The sequence below is a fragment of the Telmatherina bonti genome (genome assembly GCF_933228915.1).
Source record: "Telmatherina bonti genome assembly, chromosome: 20".
Classification (NCBI taxonomy): domain Eukaryota; kingdom Metazoa; phylum Chordata; class Actinopteri; order Atheriniformes; family Telmatherinidae; genus Telmatherina; species Telmatherina bonti.
In genome coordinates this window covers 6957220-6980512 of record NC_136618.1, presented here as the reverse complement: position 1 = coordinate 6980512, position 23293 = coordinate 6957220, and the positions used below count along the sequence as shown (strand labels likewise).

Here is a 23293-nt window from a genome sequence, read left to right as displayed (position 1 = left end):
CAGCTGGTGGCTTCAGAGAGCTTCCTCTGTCGTAAGGACTCCCAGCCGGCCGTCATCAGTATTCCCCAGAAGGAGCTTCCTGTGTGCGGGGGGGTCAGCTTGTGGACACCCCCCCTCGCCGTTCTTACTGGCCTGCTCGCTGCACGTGGCTCGTCCTCTGGCACGGCATCACAGGGCCCATAGAGCGCCCGTGGCCTGGTCTCAGCGGTGCGCGCTCTGTTGGAGAGGAGCATGCAGCGGCAGAAGCAGACCTCCCACTAGCTCTGCAGGAAAACTGTAAATCTGCTTCATATCTGATCACATCTTTCATTCCTTTCACAACTATGAGCTCTGTGAGTGGAGTAGTCTACAAAAACCTTTCCAGAACAAACTGGTCCGACACCAGTTCAAATGTTAACACTGTTTTGGTTTCATTTGTGTTAACCCTTTAACTTTCACACTGACGAAAAGGCCAGAGAATAATGTTTCTCTGGGTTTGGTTTGGACAAGAATAAACAGAATAAATGTTTTGTTGCAAATGGTTGCGATGTTTCAGAAGAAGAAGTTAATAATAACAGAACAATGAAATGGTTAAAATGTGAAACAGTAGTGTTTTAACAAATATTTAGTTTGGGTTTTACATACCCAAACCAGTTGGTAGAGATGCTCAGACTGGTTTATTTCCACAATTTTTTAAATAAATCCAACACCAAATGGTAGACCGGGACTTTTAAATGGTTTAATAAATAAACCAGAAAACTAAAACCTTGTTAAATTCATGTTATTATCAGATCCTCAGAATGACATTTATTGCCATGTAAACATGACGTTTAAGATGTACATACAACAAGATGACGAACATGTTGATGGAATAAAATCCAGCTGCTGCGTTTAAAAGCTACGTCTTCCCACAACATTTATTAATAAATATAATTTACTACAGCGCCACAAAGAGGGGCTTAAAACCTGATGAGAAAAACATGGAAATGTGAATAAATTAATACATTAAAATAATAAAAGGCTTAAATTGTTGATTAAAAAACGTTTAAACAACTTTTTTCTCTACATGTTTTTAACCCTTTCATGCTGATTTAGCTGTATGTGATGCAGGTTCTGTGACCTTTATAGTAAAAACTTTGTTCCAAACCTTGTTAAAGACGATGTGTTGTCTTCTCCGCCCTGGTGGACACCAGGAGCGACGACCACAACATAATGACTTCACACATGGTAATAACTCGTAAATATACAAAACACATATATTTGTTATTGATGCCTTTACAGTTCGTAACGACTGTAAATCTTAAAAATTGCTTTTCTTCCCAGGAGTAGAAAATGATTCGACAGACATTTTTTTACACCTGTAGCTCATTTTCTGATTTTTATTTAAAAATTTCCCAAATTCAATCAATCAATCAATCAATCTTTATTTCAGACTAAAAAAAAAGTCCATAAAATACATAAAAAGACAAAACAGTAAGTAAGCAGTTATAGTCCATATAAGCCCTCCCTTCCAGTGCCTCCAGAGCACAGAGGTGAACCTTACACTGCTCTGCTCAGGTCTTAAAAGAGCATAAATAATCTCACTTTGTGAATCCGCGAGTCTCATTAAAAACTTGTAAACAAAATTTCTTATTACAGCATTTAATGTAGTCACATTGTTCTGCACAAACAACAGACTGGCACTTGTCCAACGAGGGACCTTCAGTAGGAGCCGGAGAGCATCGTTGTATGCAACTTGCAGATCGTCCAACCTTTCTTGGATGTTTGGCGTCTAGTTGTGTCTTTTGGCTTTTTTGAATGAGATTTTTGAGGCTTTTTAAGAGGCTTTGGAACAACATGGTCTTCTATTTTTGTCATTTTCAAACCTTTTCCATACATTCGGCTACAAGCTAGCAGCTAGCTGGTCGTCTTCGTCTTCTTCTGGTTCAGCAGACTAAAGTCTGCTCTAAGTCTTGTGATGCCGGCTGGTTTGGTGAACTTCAAGCCTGAAGGCATCGGTTCACACTGAAGGGAAACTTTTCAGTTTTAAATTCTGCTTCGTCTTTCCTGTGACCAGTTAAAGTGTCATGTTAAGTCACTGCTTTGCATTTAAATGTGTTTTCTTTATCTGTTATGTTCAGATCTCTCCGCTTGTCTCTGCTCTTTCCTGATGCCGGGGCCGTCCTCTTTTTACCGAGCCCCAGCTTAACGCGGGCTGTTTTTTCTGTAGGATGCCGGGGAACTGGTGCGGTCCCTCGTTGGTGGATTGGAGCTCGTCGTTAATTTACTGAAGTCAACGAACAATGAGGTGCTGACAAGCATCTGTGCTGCCATCACCAAAATAGCCAAAGACAAGGACAGCCTGGCCATCCTGACGGATCTGGAGGTGGTCCCGCTGCTGGCGAAGCTGACTCACACGGTAGGACAAGCAGCTTTTATCATGTCTGCAAAAATAACACCTCATGCACCAACATCTCACCGCATGTTTCCTCCTGCATGATGAATAATGTCTCTGGATGCGCCAGCTGCTCTGAACTGCAACTAAAAGCCTGGAATCCCCATAAAGGGTCAAATGACTGGAGGTCTAGAGACCCAGACTGGTTCTGGACCAGAATACATCTGTGATATGTTCAGAGAATATGAACCAAGCAGAGCTCTTCCATCCAAAGACTCTGGTCCACTAGTCCAGACCAGAGTCCAGACCAGAGTCCAGACCAGAGACCAGACCAGAGACCAGACCAGAGTCCAGACCAGAGTCCAGACCAGAGTCCAGACCAGAGACCAGACCAGAGACCAGACCAGAGTCCAGACCAGAGTCCAGACCAGAGTCCAGACCACAGTCCAGACCAGAGTCCAGACCAGAGTCCAGACCACAGTCCAGACCAGAGTCCAGACCAGAGTCCAGACCAGAGTCCAGACCAGAGACCAGACCAGAGTCCAGACCAGAGACCAGACCAGAGTCCAGACCAGAGACTAGACCAGAGTCCAGACCAGAGTCCAGACCAGAGACAGAGTCCAGACCAGAGTCCAGACCAGAGTCCAGACCAGAGACCAGACCAGAGTCCAGACCAGAGACCAGACCAGAGTCCAGACCAGAGTCCAGACCAGAGTCCAGACCAGAGACTAGACCAGAGTCCAGACCAGAGACAGAGTCCAGACCAGAGTCCAGACCAGAGTCCAGACCAGAGACCAGAACAGAGTCCAGACCAGAGTCCAGACCAGAGACAGAGTCCAGACCAGAGACAGAGTCCAGACCAGAGACAGAGTCCAGACCAGAGTCCAGACCAGAGTCCAGACCAGAGACAGAGTCCAGAACAGAGTCCAGACCAGAGACCAGACCAGAGACTAGACCAGAGTCCAGACCAGAGACCAGACCAGAGTCCAGACCAGAGTCCAGACCAGAGACTAGACCAGAGTCCAGACCAGAGACCAGACCAGAGTCCAGAACAGAGTCCAGACCAGAGACTAGACCAGAGTCCAGACCAGAGACCAGACCAGAGACCAGAACAGAGTCCAGAACAGAGCAGAGATGAAACTTTCACCAAATGTAGAAACTTTTAAATCCAGGTTAAAAACATTTCTTTTCTCGTGCGCCTGCGGGACATCTGCACAGTAACTTTATTTAATTCTGCTTTTAATTATTTTAATATAATTTATGATTTTATTATGATTTTGTTATTTGTATTTTCTTTTATGCTTTTTTTCTGTAATGCTTTTAATGTTTCATGTAAAGACTTTGAATTGTCTTGTACATGAAAGGTGCGATACAAATAAACGTGCCTTGCCTCGAGACAGATGAGAAAAAAAACAAAGAAAATGCCAAAATACAATCATGAACATAAATAATGGTGGTAAAAGCTGTTTGTTGTTATTTTTAACGTGATAATTTGGGTTATGAATGAAAACATGATGAGATTCAGATCATGTAAAAGCAGCTGGTTCCATAAAAACAACATCAGGACGAACATTCTGGTTCAAAGAGGAACATTTTCATCCTTCTTTACATGATAAACCTGCAGTTTGTGCCGCCTGCTGTGTTGTTACCCAGAACAATCTAACCTGTTTCCAGCAGGTGCACGCGGCGTCTCAGGTGATTCTCCCCGACGCCGCTGCACACCGGTGCAGGTTTTAGTTGGACCTAAAATAAAATTAAATCCTTTCAGTTTGTTCCTGAATGAATGAAAACAGTTAAATTTAACCCTGAGAGGAATCATAATGTTCGGTCACGACAGTTCGCTTCTCTCGAGTCTTCGTAGATTCGTTCTCAGCTATCAGCAAATCCAGGATAGGAACAAATGCTACAACCTTCGTTAGAAGTTCGCAAGAGAAGGACAAACAGCTGTTGGTGGTGGATCATGTAGACTTTTCTCTGGGATGCAGTAACCTGTTCTCCTGCCTACAGGGCGACCAACGGCTCCGCCGCCACCTAGCCGAGGCCATCGGCCAGTGCTGTACGTGGGGCAGGAACCGGGAGTGCTTTCGCCTGGAGGGAGCTGTGGTACCGCTGACTCATTACCTCAGATCAGAGGACAGTCGGGTCCTCAACAGCACAGTCACGGCCCTGTACGAGCTGTCCAAAGACCCCCACAACTGTATCATCATTCACGAGAGGGGAGCAGTCCAGGTCAGTTTGTCGTTGGAGGTAAATTACAGATTGTCTCGTTGCATTTTTGGTTGCTTTTCAAACTGAATCCGATGTGTGAGAAACCCCGCGCAATGAACTCAGGAAAGCCGTGACTATTTTCAGAGCTTTTTCACCGACGGAGCAGAAACAAAGTGGGTTTTATTCATCGGCGGAAACACGACTCCACTTTCAAGCCGTCATGGGAATTCAGAAAAGCAAACAGCTCAGTGTGTGCAAAGTGCCGTTTCTACGGTGGAGCCGAGATGCCATCAGAAAGGGCTGTCGCTGGGGGTAACTGTTACTAAGGGCTATTCCTGGACGCCACTGCAGAATGCAGCAGCCCCAACAGCTAAAACCAGTCACAACTGGGAGAGAGGTGATTCTTCATGGTCTCATCTGGGCTGCGTCCATGTTCATGTTCACCTGCACAGGCGTCTTTCTGCGACGCGTTTCTCTGATTTAATCATGTTTTACAGAAAGACTTTCACATGAGAAATGGTTTTTTTGTGGCCTCGGCTGAGTTAAACCGCCTCCCCAAATAACAAGTGCGATATAAATTATAAGCTGCCGTCGCAGCCAAATATTTTTTTCCCATGTTCATTAAATGGTGCACTTTAGCTGGATGTGCTGCTACAGTGCATGTGGTTTAACACTCGCCGTAATTGGTTCGCTGGACCCAACATTGGGTGTTCCAGAAGAGTTATGTCCAATTTGCTAAAGTCGTTAAGACGAATGCTTTTTGTAGTGTGAGCCACGACAAAACTGGGCAAGCCCTTTTTTTTCTCCTCTTTCCTCAGTTTTCATGTCTATATTTGACATTCTAGTTTGTGAGTACGTGCGCGTGCAAATTCAAGACATGCCACCCTTTTTAATCTGTCTCCATGTTTGCCTTTATTAATGTACCAGTGAAGAATTGCAACACGACTCCATGATGTATTTTTGGACTTTTAAAGAGCTTAATTACCAAGGGCCACGTAACGGCACCAGCATTGCCTTTGTTCCTAATCTCAGACATGGAAACACAGCACAGTCAACCTCATTGTTCTGTCTGGCTTTGGTCTCAGCCAGTCTGGACGGGATGCTGATACTTACCTGCCCGACCCCAGAGAGAGAGAGACGGTCCGTATCTATAGAGCCAGACCAGAAACACATGTTTTTAACCCATGTTTGTCAGAGCAACAACATGTACGAGTGAAAAAAGGATGGATTAACTCTGCAAGTCTTCGTCCTGCATGCAGATGTCATGATTGAGTGGTTGTAACTGGTAGAGGCAACCTTATATTTTCTTCCTGAACGCAGGTTATTCCAGTTCATGTCAACACAGAAGCGGATTTGATGAAGCTGAAGGGAAATTGCCAAAGATTATTCTAATCTGCCTAAGTAGCCTCTAAAACATCTTTAATCACAACTTTGTTGGCTAAACCAGCAGCAAACATGCTTACTTTGATAGTTTCCCAACAATATCCTCCAACTGGAGCCACTGTCCCTCAGCTTTCCCCGGGCGATAGTCCATGTCTCCCAGGTCATCAGACGTCCAACCAGACACGAAATGAGCTGCTGGGACACAAAGCTTCCAGTTTACCAGAATCCAGGCTGCTCGCTGGCGTTTCTTCACAGAAAACCAATGAAAACTTTACGTGACTTGTCATCTCCCACTGGAACAGTCAAACACACAACAACTCGCAAGGTTTGTTTCCATCACACCTACGGTTGTACAAAACTTAGATATCACTACAAAAAAGACCTACATTTAAAAAAGAAAAAGTCTGAAATATCACTAAAAGGTTTTTACGCTCTCATGAGGTGGTTTTCTAGACGTTTAGAAACATATCGTATAGGTGTAATGGAAACATTTTTTGCATCTACGTGTGACGGACGTTACGTGGGGGTGATGACCAGTTCATTTCTGGTTAAAGATGGCGCGGTGCGGAACAAATAACAACAAATTTCAGAGTTTTAGTAGAGAAAATGAGGAAGGGAAGCTTTAAAAAGCCGTAGCACATTCTCCACAGCACGTAATAAACCCTAAAATAACACTACGCGCCTGCCTTTCGTAAGGCTTTTACGAGACTTGAGGCTAATGCCCTGAACACTGTTCAATGGAAACACCCGGAACTCGCAACTGTTGTTTGTTGAAACCATAGACTGTATATAAAAGATGGGCGGAGCCTCCCTGACGTCACCCGTAGGTTTCTGAAGAGCTGAATTGAAGCTCGGTGGGCGGTTCCTACCATCACCATCTTGGCAGGGGCATGCGCGTCGCCTGGAAAATACAAACATGGGCAAAGAGGTGGAGCTGAGAGGGGGGCTGTGAGCGTCATGGTGGATGATTGACATCAAGCGAACTCCGAACTGCCTGTAGCTAAGAGCTAACCGAGCTAACCCAGAGATAACTGGAGCTAACCAGCTAACGGAGGTAAGCGGGCTAAAGCTAAGTCACGTTGTTAACCGGCTAAAAACCGCGGTTGTTCTACATTCTTCTGACTTGAAGCGGGAGATTGGGTACCTGTCAATCAAAAGGACGCGCCCAAATATGCCGAACTTCAAGATTAAATTACTTTTAAACGGGCGAGTTAGAAAAAATTCACTCCCCCCACAGTTGTCATGAAGGTAAACCTGACCTATTAAACCTAAAATGGATTTTTGGACCAGGCTGTAAACATGTTTATTTCTGCTGTAAACATGTTTATTCCTGCTGTAAACATGTTTATTTCTGCTGTAAACATGTTTATTCCTGCTGTAAACATGTTTATTTCTGCTGTAAACATGTTTATTTCTGCTGTAAACATGTTTATTCCTGCTGTAAACATGTTTATTTCTGCTGTAAACATGTTTATTTCTGCTGTAAACATGTTTATTCCTGCTGTAAACATGTTTATTTCTGCTGTAAACATGTTTATTCCTGCTGTAAACATGTTTATTCCTGCTGTAAACATGTTTATTTCTGCTGTAAACATGTTTATTCCTGCTGTAAACATGTTTATTTCTGCTGTAAACATGTTTATTTCTGCTGTAAACATGTTTATTCCTGCTGTAAACATGTTTATTTCTGCTGTGAAGTTGGTCTTTTTAACATGGGAGTCTATGGGGATTTGCTCTGTTTTGCAGCCCCTAGTGGATGAAGGGGGAACTGCAGATTTTGGTACTTCCACATAGGCTTCACTTTTAACTGGCGAAGGCTCCGTCCATCTTTCATACATAGTCTATGGTCGAAACTTACAAATATCACTTTTATTTTGAAAAAAGATGTGATGGAAACGCAGCTTCTGGAATTGTTCTTACCTTCCCGCTAAAAACGACTCTTTTCTACTTAAATTTTCTGTCTTGTAAAACGTTCCTGCTTCTTCTCTGACTGGCATCCGTACGTGTTTGTTACTGAACCTGTGTCCATATCGCAGCTGCATCTCCTCTGGTGCTTTTCGATATACAGGAAGCTGCTAGAAGGAATGTGTTAAAACAATATCTGCCATCAGATCGCAGAGGGTTTATTCAGGGCCTAATTTACGGCCGCGCGTAAATTCTGGACTGCCTCTTGTATTATTGTAACTGTATTTCAAAGAGTTTTTCTGTGCTTTTGAGAAGCTCTGAAAACATGTCCAGCCGTGTGCAGAGTTTCAGACGGAGTGAAGGCCTTTCCGTCTCCGCGGCTGTTCTCCTTGCACCATCCGTCCCTGGAGCTTCACAGGGGAAATTAGGCGTCCAAACCAGTGTTTTGTGCTGGAAAACACATTAAATAACCGTCCCAGTGTTTTCATTCTGCTACGACCAGAAAATCAATTTTATCCTCTAATTCTTTTTTTTTTAATGCCGGGAGTTTTTACCATCAGACAGGAATCCGCTGAGTTTTATATCAGAGACAATCCTCCGTCTGTCCTGTTGATTGGACCGGTTCAGCATCAGATCAGATCTTCCGTTGTTCAGCAGAAGGAACGAAACGGTTTGATTTGACATCTACTGCTGGTATGTCACACGTTTATATGGATGTGCTTCATGTATTAGATCAGCGGGGAGCTGATTTACGTTGCTTCCTCTGCGGACTGTTTGCTGAAACCATAAATCAGCTTCGGCCGGCTGTTTGCGTTAAAGAGTTTCTTTCAGAAGCCGAGCTTCGAGGAGGAAATGGATGAAAATTACAAAATGCTGTAATTATTGGTAATTTTCATCCAAAGCTCGGCTTCTGCCAGCTCCTCGTTCCTACAGCGACAAGACGTCTGCATTTCTTCCTGCCAAGTGCAGGTTTACGTCCAAACGATCTGCTGCCATGACGACGGCAGGTGGAGGAGCGGCGAGCTGACGATGCCGCCGCTGGCGTCTGCCGACTTCACTGTGGCGGTCAGCTGTTTCACGCTGTCGGGGTTAAGATGGAACAGGGTGAAACTCTCCTCTTACTGATAATAAGGCTCCTTCCTTCTCCTCCTCCTCCTCTTCCTCTTCCTCCTCCTCCTCCTGCCGGCCTCGCTAGCTTTCCCTCGACCTGTTACACGGCTGTCTGTTCGGACCCTTCGCCTCCTCAGCCTGAAACATGGGATGGACCGGGCTCTGGACCTGGTTCTTGACTGGGTTCTGGACTGGTTTCTGGACCAGGCTCTGGACTGGGTTCTGGACTGGGTTCTGGGCCAGGTTCTGGACCGGGCTCTGGACCAGGCTCTGGGGAGTTCTGACCAGAACCTCCCCCAGCCCGTCCAGGTTCTCCTCCTTGGAGGTCTGGACCCTCCTGGTTTTCGGGAGAGCAGAAACCTGCAGCAGGTCTCGACCAGGATGTGAAACGGCGAGCCAGCGTTCCGCCTAACAAGCGGCGTATTGTCGCCCCAGCTGCGCTGATCTCCGCCTCGCTGCGGGCGACCTTATCTGGCGACGTATGAATAACCTGCTCTGAGGCTGGCAGCAACGCCGCCTCTGGCACGTCTCACCATCCTCTCTTTTCACAGAGAGCTGCATGTTTTCTGCTCCGTGTTCCTCTGTGGCTTCCAGTTCCTAACCACGCTGCTGATGTTGCAGGTCGTAGCGCCGTGAAGGGATCTGCTTCCTGATGATCCACAGAGACGTAAACATTGCTGCGCTGAAACCAGGGAAACTGTCCACATGCTGTTTAAACACCCCGCCTCCTGCAGCTGTCTGCAGCAGGACGTGTCTGCAGCAGAAGACGTGTCTGCAGCAGGACGTGTCTGCAGCAGAAGACGTGTCTGCAGCAGGACGTGTCTGCAGCAGAAGACGTGTCTGCAGCAGGACGTGTCTGCAGCAGAAGACGTGTCTGCAGCAGAAGACGTGTCTGCAGCAGAAGACGTGTCTGCAGCCGAGGACGTGTCTGCAGCAGAAGACGTGTCTGCAGCAGAAGACGTGTCTGCAGCAGAAGACGTGTCTGCAGCAGAAGGCGTGTCTGCAGCCGAGGACGTGTCTGCAGCAGAAGACGTGTCTGCAGCAGAAGACGTGTCTGCAGCAGAAGGCGTGTCTGCAGCCGAGGACGTGTCTGCAGCAGAAGACGTGTCTGCAGCCGAGGACGTGTCTGCAGCAGAAGACGTGTCTGCAGCCGAGGACGTGTCTGCAGCAGAAGACGTGTCTGCAGCAGAAGACGTGTCTGCAGCAGAAGACGTGTCTGCAGCAGGACGTGTCTGCAGCAGAAGACGTGTCTGCAGCAGAAGACGTGTCTGCAGCCGAGGACGTGTCTGCAGCAGAAGACGTGTCTGCAGCAGGACGTGTCTGCAGCAGAAGACGTGTCTGCAGCAGAAGACGTGTCTGCAGCAGAAGACGTGTCTGCAGCCGAGGACGTGTCTGCAGCAGAAGACGTGTCTGCAGCAGAAGACGTGTCTGCAGCCGAGGACGTGTCTGCAGCAGAAGGCGTGTCTGCAGCAGAAGGCGTGTCTGCAGCAGAAGACGTGTCTGCAGCCGAGGACGTGTCTGCAGCAGAAGACGTGTCTGCAGCAGAAGGCGTGTCTGCAGCAGAAGGCGTGTCTGCAGCAGAAGACGTGTCTGCAGCCGAGGACGTGTCTGCAGCAGAAGACGTGTCTGCAGCAGAAGACGTGTCTGCAGCCGAGGACGTGTCTGCAGCAGAAGACGTGTCTGCAGCAGGACGTGTCTGCAGCAGAAGGCGTGTCTGCAGCAGAAGACGTGTCTGCAGCAGAAGACGTGTCTGCAGCAGAAGACGTGTCTGCAGCAGAAGACGTGTCTGCAGCAGAAGGCGTGTCTGCAGCAGAAGACGTGTCTGCAGCAGAAGACGTGTCTGCAGCCGAGGACGTGTCTGCAGCAGAAGACGTGTCTGCAGCAAGACGTGTCTGCAGCCGAAGACATGTCTGCAGCTGAAGACGTGTCTGCAGCAGAAGACGTGTCTGCAGCAGAAGACGTGTCTGCAGCAGAAGACGTGTCTGCAGCCGAGGACGTGTCTGCAGCCGAAGACGTGTCTGCAGCAGGACGTGTCTGCAGCAGAAGACGTGTCTGCAGCAGAAGACGTGTCTGCAGCAGAAGACGTGTCTGCAGCCGAGGACGTGTCTGCAGCAGAAGACGTGTCTGCAGCAGAAGACGTGTCTGCAGCCGAGGACGTGTCTGCAGCCGAGGACGTGTCTGCAGCAGAAGACGTGTCTGCAGCAAGACGTGTCTGCAGCAGAAGACGTGTCTGCAGCCGAGGACGTGTCTGCAGCAGAAGACGTGTCTGCAGCCGAGGACGTGTCTGCAGCCGAGGACGTGTCTGCAGCAGAAGACGTGTCTGCAGCCGAGGACGTGTCTGCAGCCGAAGACGTGTCTGCAGCAGAGGACGTGTCTGCAGCCGAAGACGTGTCTGCAGCCGAGGACGTGTCTGCAGCCGAGGACGTGTCTGCAGCAGAAGACGTGTCTGCAGCAGAAGACGTGTCTGCAGCCGAAGACGTGTCTGCAGCAGAGGACGTGTCTGCAGCTGAAGACGTGTCTGCAGCAGAAGACGTGTCTGCAGCAGAAGACGTGTCTGCAGCCGAAGACGTGTCTGCAGCCGAGGACGTGTCTGCAGCAGAAGACGTGTCTGCAGCAGAAGACGTGTCTGCAGCCGAAGACGTGTCTGCAGCAGAAGACGTGTCTGCAGCAGAGGACGTGTCTGCAGCAGAAGACGTGTCTGCAGCAGAAGACGTGTCTGCAGCAGAAGACGTGTCTGCAGCTGAAGACGTGTCTCCAGCAGAAGACGTGTCTCCAGCAGAAGACGTGTCTGCAGCCGAAGACGTGTCTGCAGCAGAAGACGTGTCTGCAGCCGAAGACGTGTCTGCAGCCGAAGACGTGTCTGCAGCAGAAGACGTGTCTGCAGCAGAAGACGTGTCTGCAGCAGAAGACGTGTCTGCAGCAGAAGACGTGTCTGCAGCCGAGGACGTGTCTGCAGCAGGACGTGTCTGCAGCAGGACGTGTCTGCAGCAGGACGTGTCTGCAGCAGGACGTGTCTGCAGCAGAAGACGTGTCTGCAGCAGAAGACGTGTCTGCAGCAGAAGACGTGTCTGCAGCAGAAGACGTGTCTGCAGCAGAAGACGTGTCTGCAGCAGAAGACGTGTCTGCAGCCGAAGACGTGTCTCCAGCAGAAGACGTGTCTGCAGCAGAAGACGTGTCTGCAGCCGAAGACGTGTCTGCAGCAGAAGACGTGTCTGCAGCCGAAGACGTGTCTCCAGCAGAAGACGTGTCTGCAGCAGAAGACGTGTCTGCAGCCGAGGACGTGTCTGCAGCAGAAGACGTGTCTGCAGCAGAAGACGTGTCTGCAGCCGAAGACGTGTCTGCAGCAGAAGACGTGTCTGCAGCAGAAGACGTGTCTGCAGCAGGACGTGTCTGCAGCCGAAGACGTGTCTCCAGCAGAAGACGTGTCTGCAGCAGGACGTGTCTGCAGCAGAAGACGTGTCTGCAGCCGAAGACGTGTCTCCAGCAGAAGACGTGTCTGCAGCAGAAGACGTGTCTGCAGCCGAGGACGTGTCTGCAGCAGAAGACGTGTCTGCAGCAGAAGACGTGTCTGCAGCCGAAGACGTGTCTGCAGCAGAAGACGTGTCTGCAGCAGAAGACGTGTCTGCAGCCGAAGACGTGTCTGCAGCCGAAGACGTGTCTGCAGCCGAGGACGTGTCTGCAGCAGAAGACGTGTCTGCAGCCGAAGACGTGTCTGCAGCAGAAGACGTGTCTGCAGCAGAAGACGTGTCTGCAGCAGAAGACGTGTCTGCAGCCGAAGACGTGTCTGCAGCCGAAGACGTGTCTGCAGCAGAAGACGTGTCTGCAGCCAAAGACGTGTCTGCAGCAGAAGACGTGTCTGCAGCCAAGGACGTGTCTGCAGCAGAAGACGTGTCTGCAGCAGGACGTGTCTGCAGCAGGACGTGTCTGCAGCAGGACGTGTCTGCAGCAGGACGTGTCTGCAGCAGAAGACGTGTCTGCAGCCGAAGACGTGTCTGCAGCAGAAGACGTGTCTGCAGCAGAAGACGTGTCTGCAGCAGGACGTGTCTGCAGCCGAGGACGTGTCTGCAGCAGAAGACGTGTCTGCAGCCGAAGACGTGTCTGCAGCAGAAGACGTGTCTGCAGCAGAAGACGTGTCTGCAGCAGAAGACGTGTCTGCAGCCGAAGACGTGTCTGCAGCCAAAGACGTGTCTGCAGCAGAAGACGTGTCTGCAGCAGGACGTGTCTGCAGCAGGACGTGTCTGCAGCAGGACGTGTCTGCAGCAGAAGACGTGTCTGCAGCAGAAGACGTGTCTGCAGCCGAGGACGTGTCTGCAGCAGAAGACGTGTCTGCAGCCGAGGACGTGTCTGCAGCAGAAGACGTGTCTGCAGCCAAAGACGTGTCTGCAGCCGAAGACGTGTCTGCAGCAGAAGACGTGTCTGCAGCAGAAGACGTGTCTTCAGCAGAAGACGTGTCTGCAGCCGAGGACGTGTCTGCAGCCGAGGACGTGTCTGCAGCCGAAGACGTGTCTGCAGCAGAAGACGTGTCTGCAGCAGAAGACGTGTCTGCAGCCGAGGACGTGTCTGCAGCAGAAGACGTGTCTGCAGCCGAGGACGTGTCTGCAGCCGAAGACGTGTCTGCAGCCGAAGACGTGTCTGCAGCAGAAGACGTGTCTGCAGCAGAAGACGTGTCTGCAGCAGGACGTGTCTGCAGCAGAAGACGTGTCTGCAGCAGGACGTGTCTGCAGCAGAAGACGTGTCTGCAGCAGAAGACGTGTCTGCAGCAGAAGACGTGTCTGCAGCAGGACGTGTCTGCAGCAGGACGTGTCTGCAGCAGAAGACGTGTCTGCAGCAGAAGACGTGTCTGCAGCAGAAGACGTGTCTGCAGCAGGACGTGTCTGCAGCAGAAGACGTGTCTGCAGCAGAAGACGTGTCTGCAGCAGGACGTGTCTGCAGCAGGACGTGTCTGCAGCAGAAGACGTGTCTGCAGCAGAAGACGTGTCTGCAGCCGAGGACGTGTCTGCAGCGTATCTATCAGGCTCTGTTATGTTTAGGAGGAGCGAGGCCTCGAGCGAGATGTAAAGTTGCCGTTGGTTCATTACGGACGTAAACACGACCGTCCACAACGATGTGGCTTCGGAAAGCTGAGCGGTGCACCGTTGGGGTTTTCACCACATTGAACGGATTTAGACTCATCCGAGTATTTACGCTCACATTTACTTTTGTTTGGACTTGGCCTGAAAGTTTCCCTCAAACACGACGCAGCCGTTTCAGCTGCAGATAAAACAGGAGTAAAAGCCTAAAACACACGCAGCTCAGCCGTGTTTATGCAGAAATGCAACTCTTCTAAATGTCACGTTTTATGCAACCAAAGCCGGAGTTTTCTGGAAAGCACAAAGAAAAAACCAAACGCTGGTTCTGCAGCGGGATCTAACGAGATCCATTCCACAAGCCACTAATAGTCGGATATAATCTGACCTTTGGAGCAGCTGCAGCGCTGTGGTTCACGCTCCAGACTCACACTTTCATCTGAACAAACTCATGCACATGCAGCTGCAACCCCTCCATGCCTTGGACGTGGGACACACACATGCACACACACCAGCTGAAAACAGCTGCTTGTTTCCTCGCTTGTTTCTCTCCAAACGTGCATTAATCCTCTGATTGTGTGAAACTGCTGTGTTCCCTCCCACAGATGCTGGTCCACATGATTCGCTCGGACAACGAGGACGTCCAGGAAGCCGCCGCACGCTGCGTCCGCAACATCCGACTGCTGGCACAGGCAAATAAGGACGCCAAAAGTCACATCTGATAATCCCCATTCTGTCTTTTTATCTGACTTTCTGCTGAACAAACGTCTTTTAATATGTCGTGTCAAACAAAGACGTGTTGGTAGCAGAAGTTTCCAGATAAAACTAGAAATAAGAGACTTTAAACGGTAAAATAAAGCTCAAGCATCCATAATCTAAACATCACCCACATCTGCTGCGGATGTCCAACCTTCTCTGATACAAGTCCTTTCCTTCTGAACTTATATGAACAAATTAAAAGCCAGAAAACACACAAGCAACCTGATGAAGCGCTGACGTGGACGCACACCCAGCCTGCGCTCGTGTTCTGTATAAATACCATACAGTAATAATAAGCCATAAATCCAGCCACTGTTAACACAAGTGGATAAAAAATGTCTCCAACACAATAGTGTGTTGTGTCTCCACAGCGTGAATCCGGCTTTTTCCACACTTTACTTACAGTACTTTCACATTTTGTTGGCATATTTATTATAAATAGTAAAATATGTTTTATAAACAAGCTCATTATTTTTGTCAGTAAAACAGTAAAAGGTGGACTTTTGGCCCGTCGGGTTTCATCTCCTCGTGGCATTTCGTCAGCAGCTCCTATAAAACATTATAATGAAGGATTTCTGGAGAAAAACACAGAAAACCGCTGCAGTGATAATGAGATGCGACTTTAGACAGCCAATCAGAGGAGGAGCGCCATGTCTCCCGGTCTCTGATCCCGCTCAGCTCGGACGCTGCCACACACGCTGGTGGGACTTTCCTTATGAACATCGGCCATGTGCAAAATTTAAAAATTAGCAAAACACTGAAAATATGTGGCTGAAAATCTTTGAAGTTTAACCAGTAGCAGCTGCTGCTGGGGTCACTGGGAGAGCAGGAACCAGGAGAGAGATGCAGCTTCCTCCAGAGAAACCCAACCAGCAGCTGCAACCAGCTTTCAGCCACTGCCACACCAGCAGAGGTTCTACAAATGTTTCAGGAGGGGCGTTCGGTGTGTAAACGTGCTGTTGTCTTCCTGCCTGTCGGCGCTTTCAGCTCCAGTCTGGAAGATCAACAAGTTAGCATGTTGTTTCTGATCCCAAGGCTTTCACGACTTCATCCAAACCGAAAAACTGCAACAAGAGTGGGAAAACGTGCACAAACAGCCTTTTGGTCCCAAACATCGTCATTAAAACGGGAAGAAACTGATTCCTAGTTGGTTTATTTCCAGCGATCGATGACCAAACTGCTGCATGACGACAGAACGTTCCTCAGCGATGCTAATCCCGCATCCGTCCGGCACGGGACGTCGCCGCCGCTTCAGATCTACGTGTCTGCATCAGCACCGAACTGGAGCATCTGATCACTTCTTATCGCCTTCTCCACCAAACTGCTGGTGTCTCAGAGATGCCGTCCGGGTCTCGGCGGTGAGGCTGACAGGAAGCAGGAGGATGGATTTGGGAGTCTTGCCCTCAGGCTCATTGGTCATGAAGCCACAGCTGAGTGTATTAGATGCGCCACAAACCCTCTGAGAAAAGCAACTGCCACTTTCTTTGGCCTGCCATCCGACACGGGGACATTACTCACAGAGAAATTAGAGGTTCTGCCTCCACTCCTCGGCAGGGGCAGCAATTACGTCCAACTCTGGCCTCTCTGGTCACCACTCGGGATCCCACACTTCTCATGGCTTCATGGAAGGAGCGGAAACCGTGGAGGGATGTCCCTGATGGCGCTCCTTTCATCGGACACGCCCCGGTCCTGTATCTGTCTCGCCGCTGGCCTGACCTTCACCCCGATCCACACTCCATCCTCTGGTTCCCATGGATGAAGCTAATGGATGCAACCGCACAAGAATTATGTGGAAATATAATTTCTGCACATGTTGTTTGCTTTTACGGCCACGCTCGCGCTGTTTTGCCGATATTAGCTTGATTGTTTTAAAATGCAGCCCTTGCTTTGAAGCTTTTCTTTAAAGATCCCACATATCCCCAAACCTTCTGCTGCAATATTTCATAAAAGAAGCTAATGAACAGTAAAAGTCCTTTCCAAATATTAGAAGTGGCTTTTCCGTCCCCTCCAGCGCCTACAGAACATTTTCTAATAAATAAAAACTGTTGCACAGCAGCAGCAGCGTGGTTTGCTTGTGATGTTGCCATCGTAAACATGTGTGTACAACGGCCTCTCAGAGCTCCTCCAAACAGACGGCGGCTCTCTCTGCTCGTTCAGGCCTCCGTCCTGAACGCCGCCTCTGTTCTCAGCCGTAAATTAGCTTTTATATCATGACAGCACGCTCACACCATCAGGTCTGCAGAGGGGGTGGCGTGTCGTACCGGGTCGCCGGGGCTTCCTCACACGGGGTCGTAACCTGACGTCCGTTTGCATTTCCTCTGGTATTTACATCTTACATAAAGTGTAAAAAACAAGCTGCCTGCTTGTCAAAGCTGCAGGAGTCTCAGGAAAATTAATAAAAGCTTCATCGTTGGCAACAGCTGCAGATTATTCTGCACTCATGCAGGTTCAGTACGAACATCTGTATGTAAAACCCGCAAAACGTCAAGCAAAAGATCCCCTCCGGGCCCCACAAACACACAAATATATAACTATTCTGGGGGTTTAAAGGAAAAAAAAAAAATCTATCTATCTATCTATCTATCTATCTATCTATGTATATATATATATATATATATATATATATATATATGAAACGTTGAGTTTTAAAGACATGAGAATAAGTTTCCTGATCCCACAGATTTCCTCTTATTCATTTGTTCTTTGCATATTAATCACTTCTTATGTCACAGAATGCCAGAAATAAACTTTATATTCGGACAAATGGGAATAAATAGGACAAGAAATGTTTATATAAAAGGCTTTATTAACCATTTTAATTAAATCATATAAAAATGAAATATACAGTAATAAAAACGCATTTTTTAAAGATTGAAAGACAATAAATAAAAAGTAAAAATAAACAAACAAACACAGGTATTATCATATAAATGAATAAAATTGAAAATAAAAATTAATAAAATAATAAAATTAAATTTACCATTAAAGAATAAAATAAAGTAAGTGCCCGATTCAGTTTGTTGATGTTAATTATGAATTTATTGATACATAAAATATTTAGTTTGTGTTTGTTTTAAGTCATTTTATTTATAAAACCTAAAATCACCACTGAGCCTGAATGCATTGATCAGTAATAAATATATAAATGTTCCGTTTGATTTTGTTTGATAAAATCCTGGGAGATCATCAACGTCTTCTGGTGACTTCTGTCACGTCCTCGGAGGAAGCAGCAAGGTAAGCAACAAATCCACATTTCTACCTAAAATAAGACCAACTAACGGAGATCAGCTTCTTATTGATACGCTAATTTTAATCTGCTTCATCTCGTCTAAAATATTAAAGATACACAGAATTAAAATCTGTTTTACCGTCAGTATGTTCGCATTGTACCTTGTTTGAGTTGAACTGAAGCAGATTTAATCAGCGAATCCATAAAGTGTCTCCAACTATGAAGCTTCCACCACCGTGCTTCATTAACTTGTCAGGATGAGCAGAAACATGGGGGGACGTCCGACTCTGGAACAACAGCATCAAGACCAGAATAAAACACACATTATTTATACACAAAAAGGAAATAAGTCATTAAATGATAATGAAATAAAGAATAGGAGCTCCACATGATGTAATCAATGAAGCGGACTGAGCCGAGCCAGACACATATTCAGCTAATCAGTATAGATATAATTGATCTGAATGAAGGAGACTCGCTCATGCAAACATCCAATCAGGATAAAAATGCATCATGTAAACATGTCAACTGATCCCGTCGGCCTGCATCCGATCCAGAGGGATCAGGAAAAAATTTACATTGTTTGGATAGACGCTCATTTCTGTGGTGGGTGTTGGTTCGGAGCGTCTGGTTCAGAGCGGCAATGAGCCGAGTTTCAGGAAACAACGGACTGTGGCAGATGCAACGTTTTCGTACGTTAATCGTAAAATCGTACAATAATCCTCAACTCTCAATCCAAGAGTTGAGGATTACTGTGCTTCTCCACGTTTGAAAGGTTCTAAATACTGAAACACGAGCTTCTTCTTCTACCATCTGAACAAGTACACATTACACATAACAAAAGGGTTAAATCGTACTGATCGGATCTCTTTTTACACCTTCTAAAAGAGATCGTGAATCGCAGCGGATAAACGTTACGCTGCCTGTGCAGCTTTCCGTGAGCCGGACTGCAGAACTTAGTGCTTTTAGGTACCGTAAACCGTTAGCAGCATTCTTCACCGGTTACGTGACTTGCACGTCAGCGACATTTGTGTGAGGAAAAAAGGTAAATCTGCCACCGGCGTGGCTGCTGCAGCTAGCTTATCACCAGAGGTGGCAATTCCTGGCCCAGAAAGTAAAAGTCATGCCATGTTTTTAGATCTACCTGTACATTTAGATCAGGTGTTTTCAATAACAGGCTCGTTTACCTGGCAAATTAACTCTGTTCATTAAATTCAGCTCATTTGGTGTCTGGTCGGAACTTTTACTTTCTGGACCAGGAATTGCCACCTAAGATAATGGCACATTGGTGCTAAATGTAAGGAAAACGTACCTAGGTTACATCAAGCTCCACACTTTTCGGTCTGATCGGTTCAGTTGGTTCAAGGTTTCCATAAAAGTAGCACTGGTCAGGTCAGATAATTGGTTACCTTGTTTTTCGCAAGTGGAAACCTAACAAATGTGTCCTGAACCGAGAGTTTTTGAGAGTTTTATTTAAGTTGACAATCGTTGCTTCTGGAAGCCAGGAGAGTCCAAAAGCTGGTTCTATTGGGCCGCAGTCCTGCAGGTTTCCTACAGGTATCCTGCTGAATCAGGCCAACAGTCAACTTGTTTGGGCAGCACCTGAAAACAAGCTGTTGAGGAGCAGGGAAACATCTAAAACCCGCAGCGCTGTGACCCTGGAGGACCTTCGCTGGACAACACCAGTATGGGGTGAGACAGCAGAACAATAGACGTGCTTTAGTTACATTTTTAATGGAATAAATGCGGGCGAGCCGGATTCACGCAGCAATCATCCTGCACTGTTACGGTACTTAGCATCAGAGGATCTTTAATGAAACTCTCTTTACATCCCGTCGTCTGTCGACCTGCTGCAGCGCCTGTAAGGTGGAAAAAGGAGAACCTGAGCGTTATATGCCTGTCAGCCTCGTTTACAGATCGCACCTGCGTCTCTTTACCTGACCTTGAAATTGGGAAAATTGTGAAATCTTAGAGACCACGGTTCTGATTTGATGAAACCTGGAAGAAAAAAAAATCTGCACTGATTGGCTTCATGAGATACCTGCACCTTTTCTCGGAAACCTGCTCGGACTTATTTCGCTTTGTGCTGATTTACCAGCTCTTGACCCGCAGTCCGGAGATGCTGAATGTACTTTCCAGCTTTGTGTTCGCAACAGTTTCTGCATGAACTGAATTCTGTCTGGGTCATTGCTTCTTTGCTATCACACTAAAGTGGAAATGAGAGGATAATGTTTGGTAAAGAAGCTCGGAAATGCCAAGTTCCTCACACAGCTGCACAGCTGTGAACTATAAACCCAGCCAGGTTTCCCCTCAACCAATCTGAGAGCTCCATATGGCCTCCCACCAAAAATTATATTATCCCAAAGTTTTCATCAGGATCTTTTCATCAAGCTATCAGAACTCTGGACCTGAGGGGAAGACATGTAACGAAAGGGAATAGCACCAAATCAACAAATCATCAGCAAGGCATTATGCAACATCCCGTTCAAGTCTGTAACTGATTGCCTGCATTGAGACAAAAGAAAAAGTCTGCGAGATGCTGCTGGCTCTAGTTTCTTCACAGAATTAGCAGTGATGTATGTAAAAGTGGCCACTTGGGCAAAGGTTCAACAGTTCTGGTGTCGGATCTCGCTGCTGTCTGACTTCCAAACCCTCAACCTGTTTGTGTCGCATTAAATCCGATGCTAATAAATGTCCTTTCCTTCTGTGTAACGTATAAATAACTGCAGTCTGTCAGCCTGCCCGAGTACTCCCAAATACTTCACTGTCTGCTTGCAAAGAAAAGTACCTGGAGACTCAACAAGCGGAGTTACAGAAGCAAAGTTTCACCACGAGAAGAATGCCTGGCATGGATGGCTGCGCAACGTTTGGTCTGGGCTTGTTTTCCAATCCAACCAACTTTACCAATATGCTGTACATAAAACACAAAGACATTTTAAAAAAAAGACTCAAACCAGTGGTGTAGTCCAGGGTATACGCGGGTATACGGAGTATACCCACTTCTTTTACAGTCAGCACTGAGTATTCCCACTTCTAAACCCCCTGTGATGCTGCTTTTACAGTTACAAACATCCCTACACAGATACTGTACCTACATGGTCCAGTAGCTGAGCTGATGTTACCGGTGCAGTTAGCCATAAGCTGTGGTAACTTTAGACATAATAAAGATATATGTATATATGTCTATTAGCCTCCCTTTCACTAGCCTACTGGCCCAACACTAGTAAGAGACAGGTTAATAGACATATAAATATCTTTATTATTTCTAAAGTTGGAAGGGTGACCCTAGTTTAGTCATTTCATAACCCTCCTTCCTTGAAACCGAAGATCAGAAATTATAATGAGCTAATCTACTGATGGATTTTTGGGGTGAACTAAATAGAGTAGTCTTAGACGTCACTTTTTCTGAAAGGTTTTTCTGCGCTACTTTCTGTTTTTTAAAACAAGGGTGAAAAATTGAGAGCATATCCACTTCATGAGGGACCACTACACCACTGACTAAAGCGATTTGGAGTGTTAAACCCTGATCTTGCATTCACACAGCCTGCCGTAGTCCTACCTGGAAGGCGGTGTGTAAGACAAACAGTGTCAGATGCATCGCAGTCTGACATCTTTATGCGGGAGACAGAAGACGGATACGCACACAAACAGTTTCGTCCATCTCCTGCATCGGTTTTGTGCATTATTTGGTTGTTATAAAGGGGTTTAGCTATCTGTCACTTGAGAAAACAGTGCAATACCACTGGAAACCACAGAGGGCAATGTTGAACTGTACAGCAACACGCAACCAGCAAAAGGAACAAACCAGAGAAGAAGAGGAACATGAAGAGGACGACGCAGAGATCTTAAAATAAAAAGACCCGGAGAAGACGCAGAAGTTGAAAACAGAATAAAACTTTGGTTTATTCTTCTTCTGCTGGTTTCAGAAAGTTGTGAACTTATGACAGTGCGTTAACACTACCGCCTGCTGTCAAGACGCGGAGGTGAACTCTGACCTCAGTACTGCCCCCTAGTGGATGAACTTAACAAACATGGCAATGTAAAAGACGCGTGGAAGTATGAGGACGAAGACGTACCACAACGTTTGAAACCATTTACGTACATAAGGGAGCAGAAATTAATCTCTAAGGACCATTTAAACGGATACGGAGCATTTCATCCCTATTCCGCAATGATATAAGTATGTAATTTAGTCCATTTTCTGGCCCGTGTGGATGTGTGGCCTGACTGAGTAAACGTAGTTATACCACCGGAATGTGTGGAGCTCCATTTTATGTCTCTTCCTGTAAAAGATTTGTCCACCATCCCCATGTTTGCTCTTGTCTGAAACTTACATTTTAACTCAGAGTGAACTCTGCACTGCCACCTAGTGGATGTACTGGTTAACAACCACACCAACATGGAGTTTCAGGGCAGTCATGTTTAAAATGGAAGGAAGCATAAAAAAAAGTGGTGCCAGCACAACCCAGAAACAACAGTGGACTTCCAGCGGTTTGTCTTCTTTCTTCTGGGAGTCTTTAAGAACCAAAAATGTTCCTGCTTTGTTCTTATTGCTTAGTTTAACAGGAAAAGATGATTCTTATCACCAATCAATAGATTGCAGTGGGTCAAATCCACCTTTAAGGGTTTGGATCTGTCAGACTGGGACCCCAACATAAGGGTCCCAAAAAGTAGGAGGGTTCAGATCAGAAACTTTACCCTTGAAACGTAAAGTACAAATAAAGGAACCAATCAGGATCTGTTGGTGGAGATGAGGATGTTTAAAGATAAACATAGACAACCCAGTTCCCTCTGGCTCTGGGTGGCCATCATCACAGGTTTTAGCATTTAGGATGAGCCGTGCTGACACAAACTGGTGATACATTACAGTCTGAACCCCCAACATTATCTTAGGACCCCCATGTGGAGAGAGGCTGGTGTAGAAATGGTTGTATGTGATTATGTGATCAATCCCACTGACTTTCACATGTTCAGATGGCACGAGATCCAACCGTCCTTAACGTTTAAAACCCTCCTGAAACTCTTTTAATTGGCTCTTTTAACAACCTGCAAATTTTCTCCTCAGTCACATTTTCCACTGAAGTTGGCAAATTATTGAGCAAATATGTCTGTGGCTTCCCAAGCAGTCCGAGTGTGACGGCGTGTAATTCTCACTGGGTTTACACCGAGCAGTTAGGTCCAAGCTTGGAGTGAAAATATCATCCTGGATGAGGAGCAGACTGGAGCTGAAAAATCATTTGTGTTGTGATGAGACAACAAAGCCAGAACCATTACCTCTGA

The 23293-nt window shown here is 47.0% G+C and overlaps 1 protein-coding gene across 1 annotated transcript in view; it reads left to right on the top strand.

The window, feature by feature from the left end:
* odad2 (outer dynein arm docking complex subunit 2) overlaps window positions 1-23293 on the top strand; it is a gene marked incomplete at its 5' end in the record, with an annotated part of 108897 nt that overhangs the window by 47091 nt on the left and 38513 nt on the right. Inside the window, 2 exons of the mRNA XM_079259583.1 lie at window positions 2189-2377; window positions 4361-4593. Coding sequence (XP_079115709.1) covers window positions 2189-2377; window positions 4361-4593 — 422 coding nt within the window. The remainder of the gene's footprint in view (window positions 1-2188; window positions 2378-4360; window positions 4594-23293) is intronic.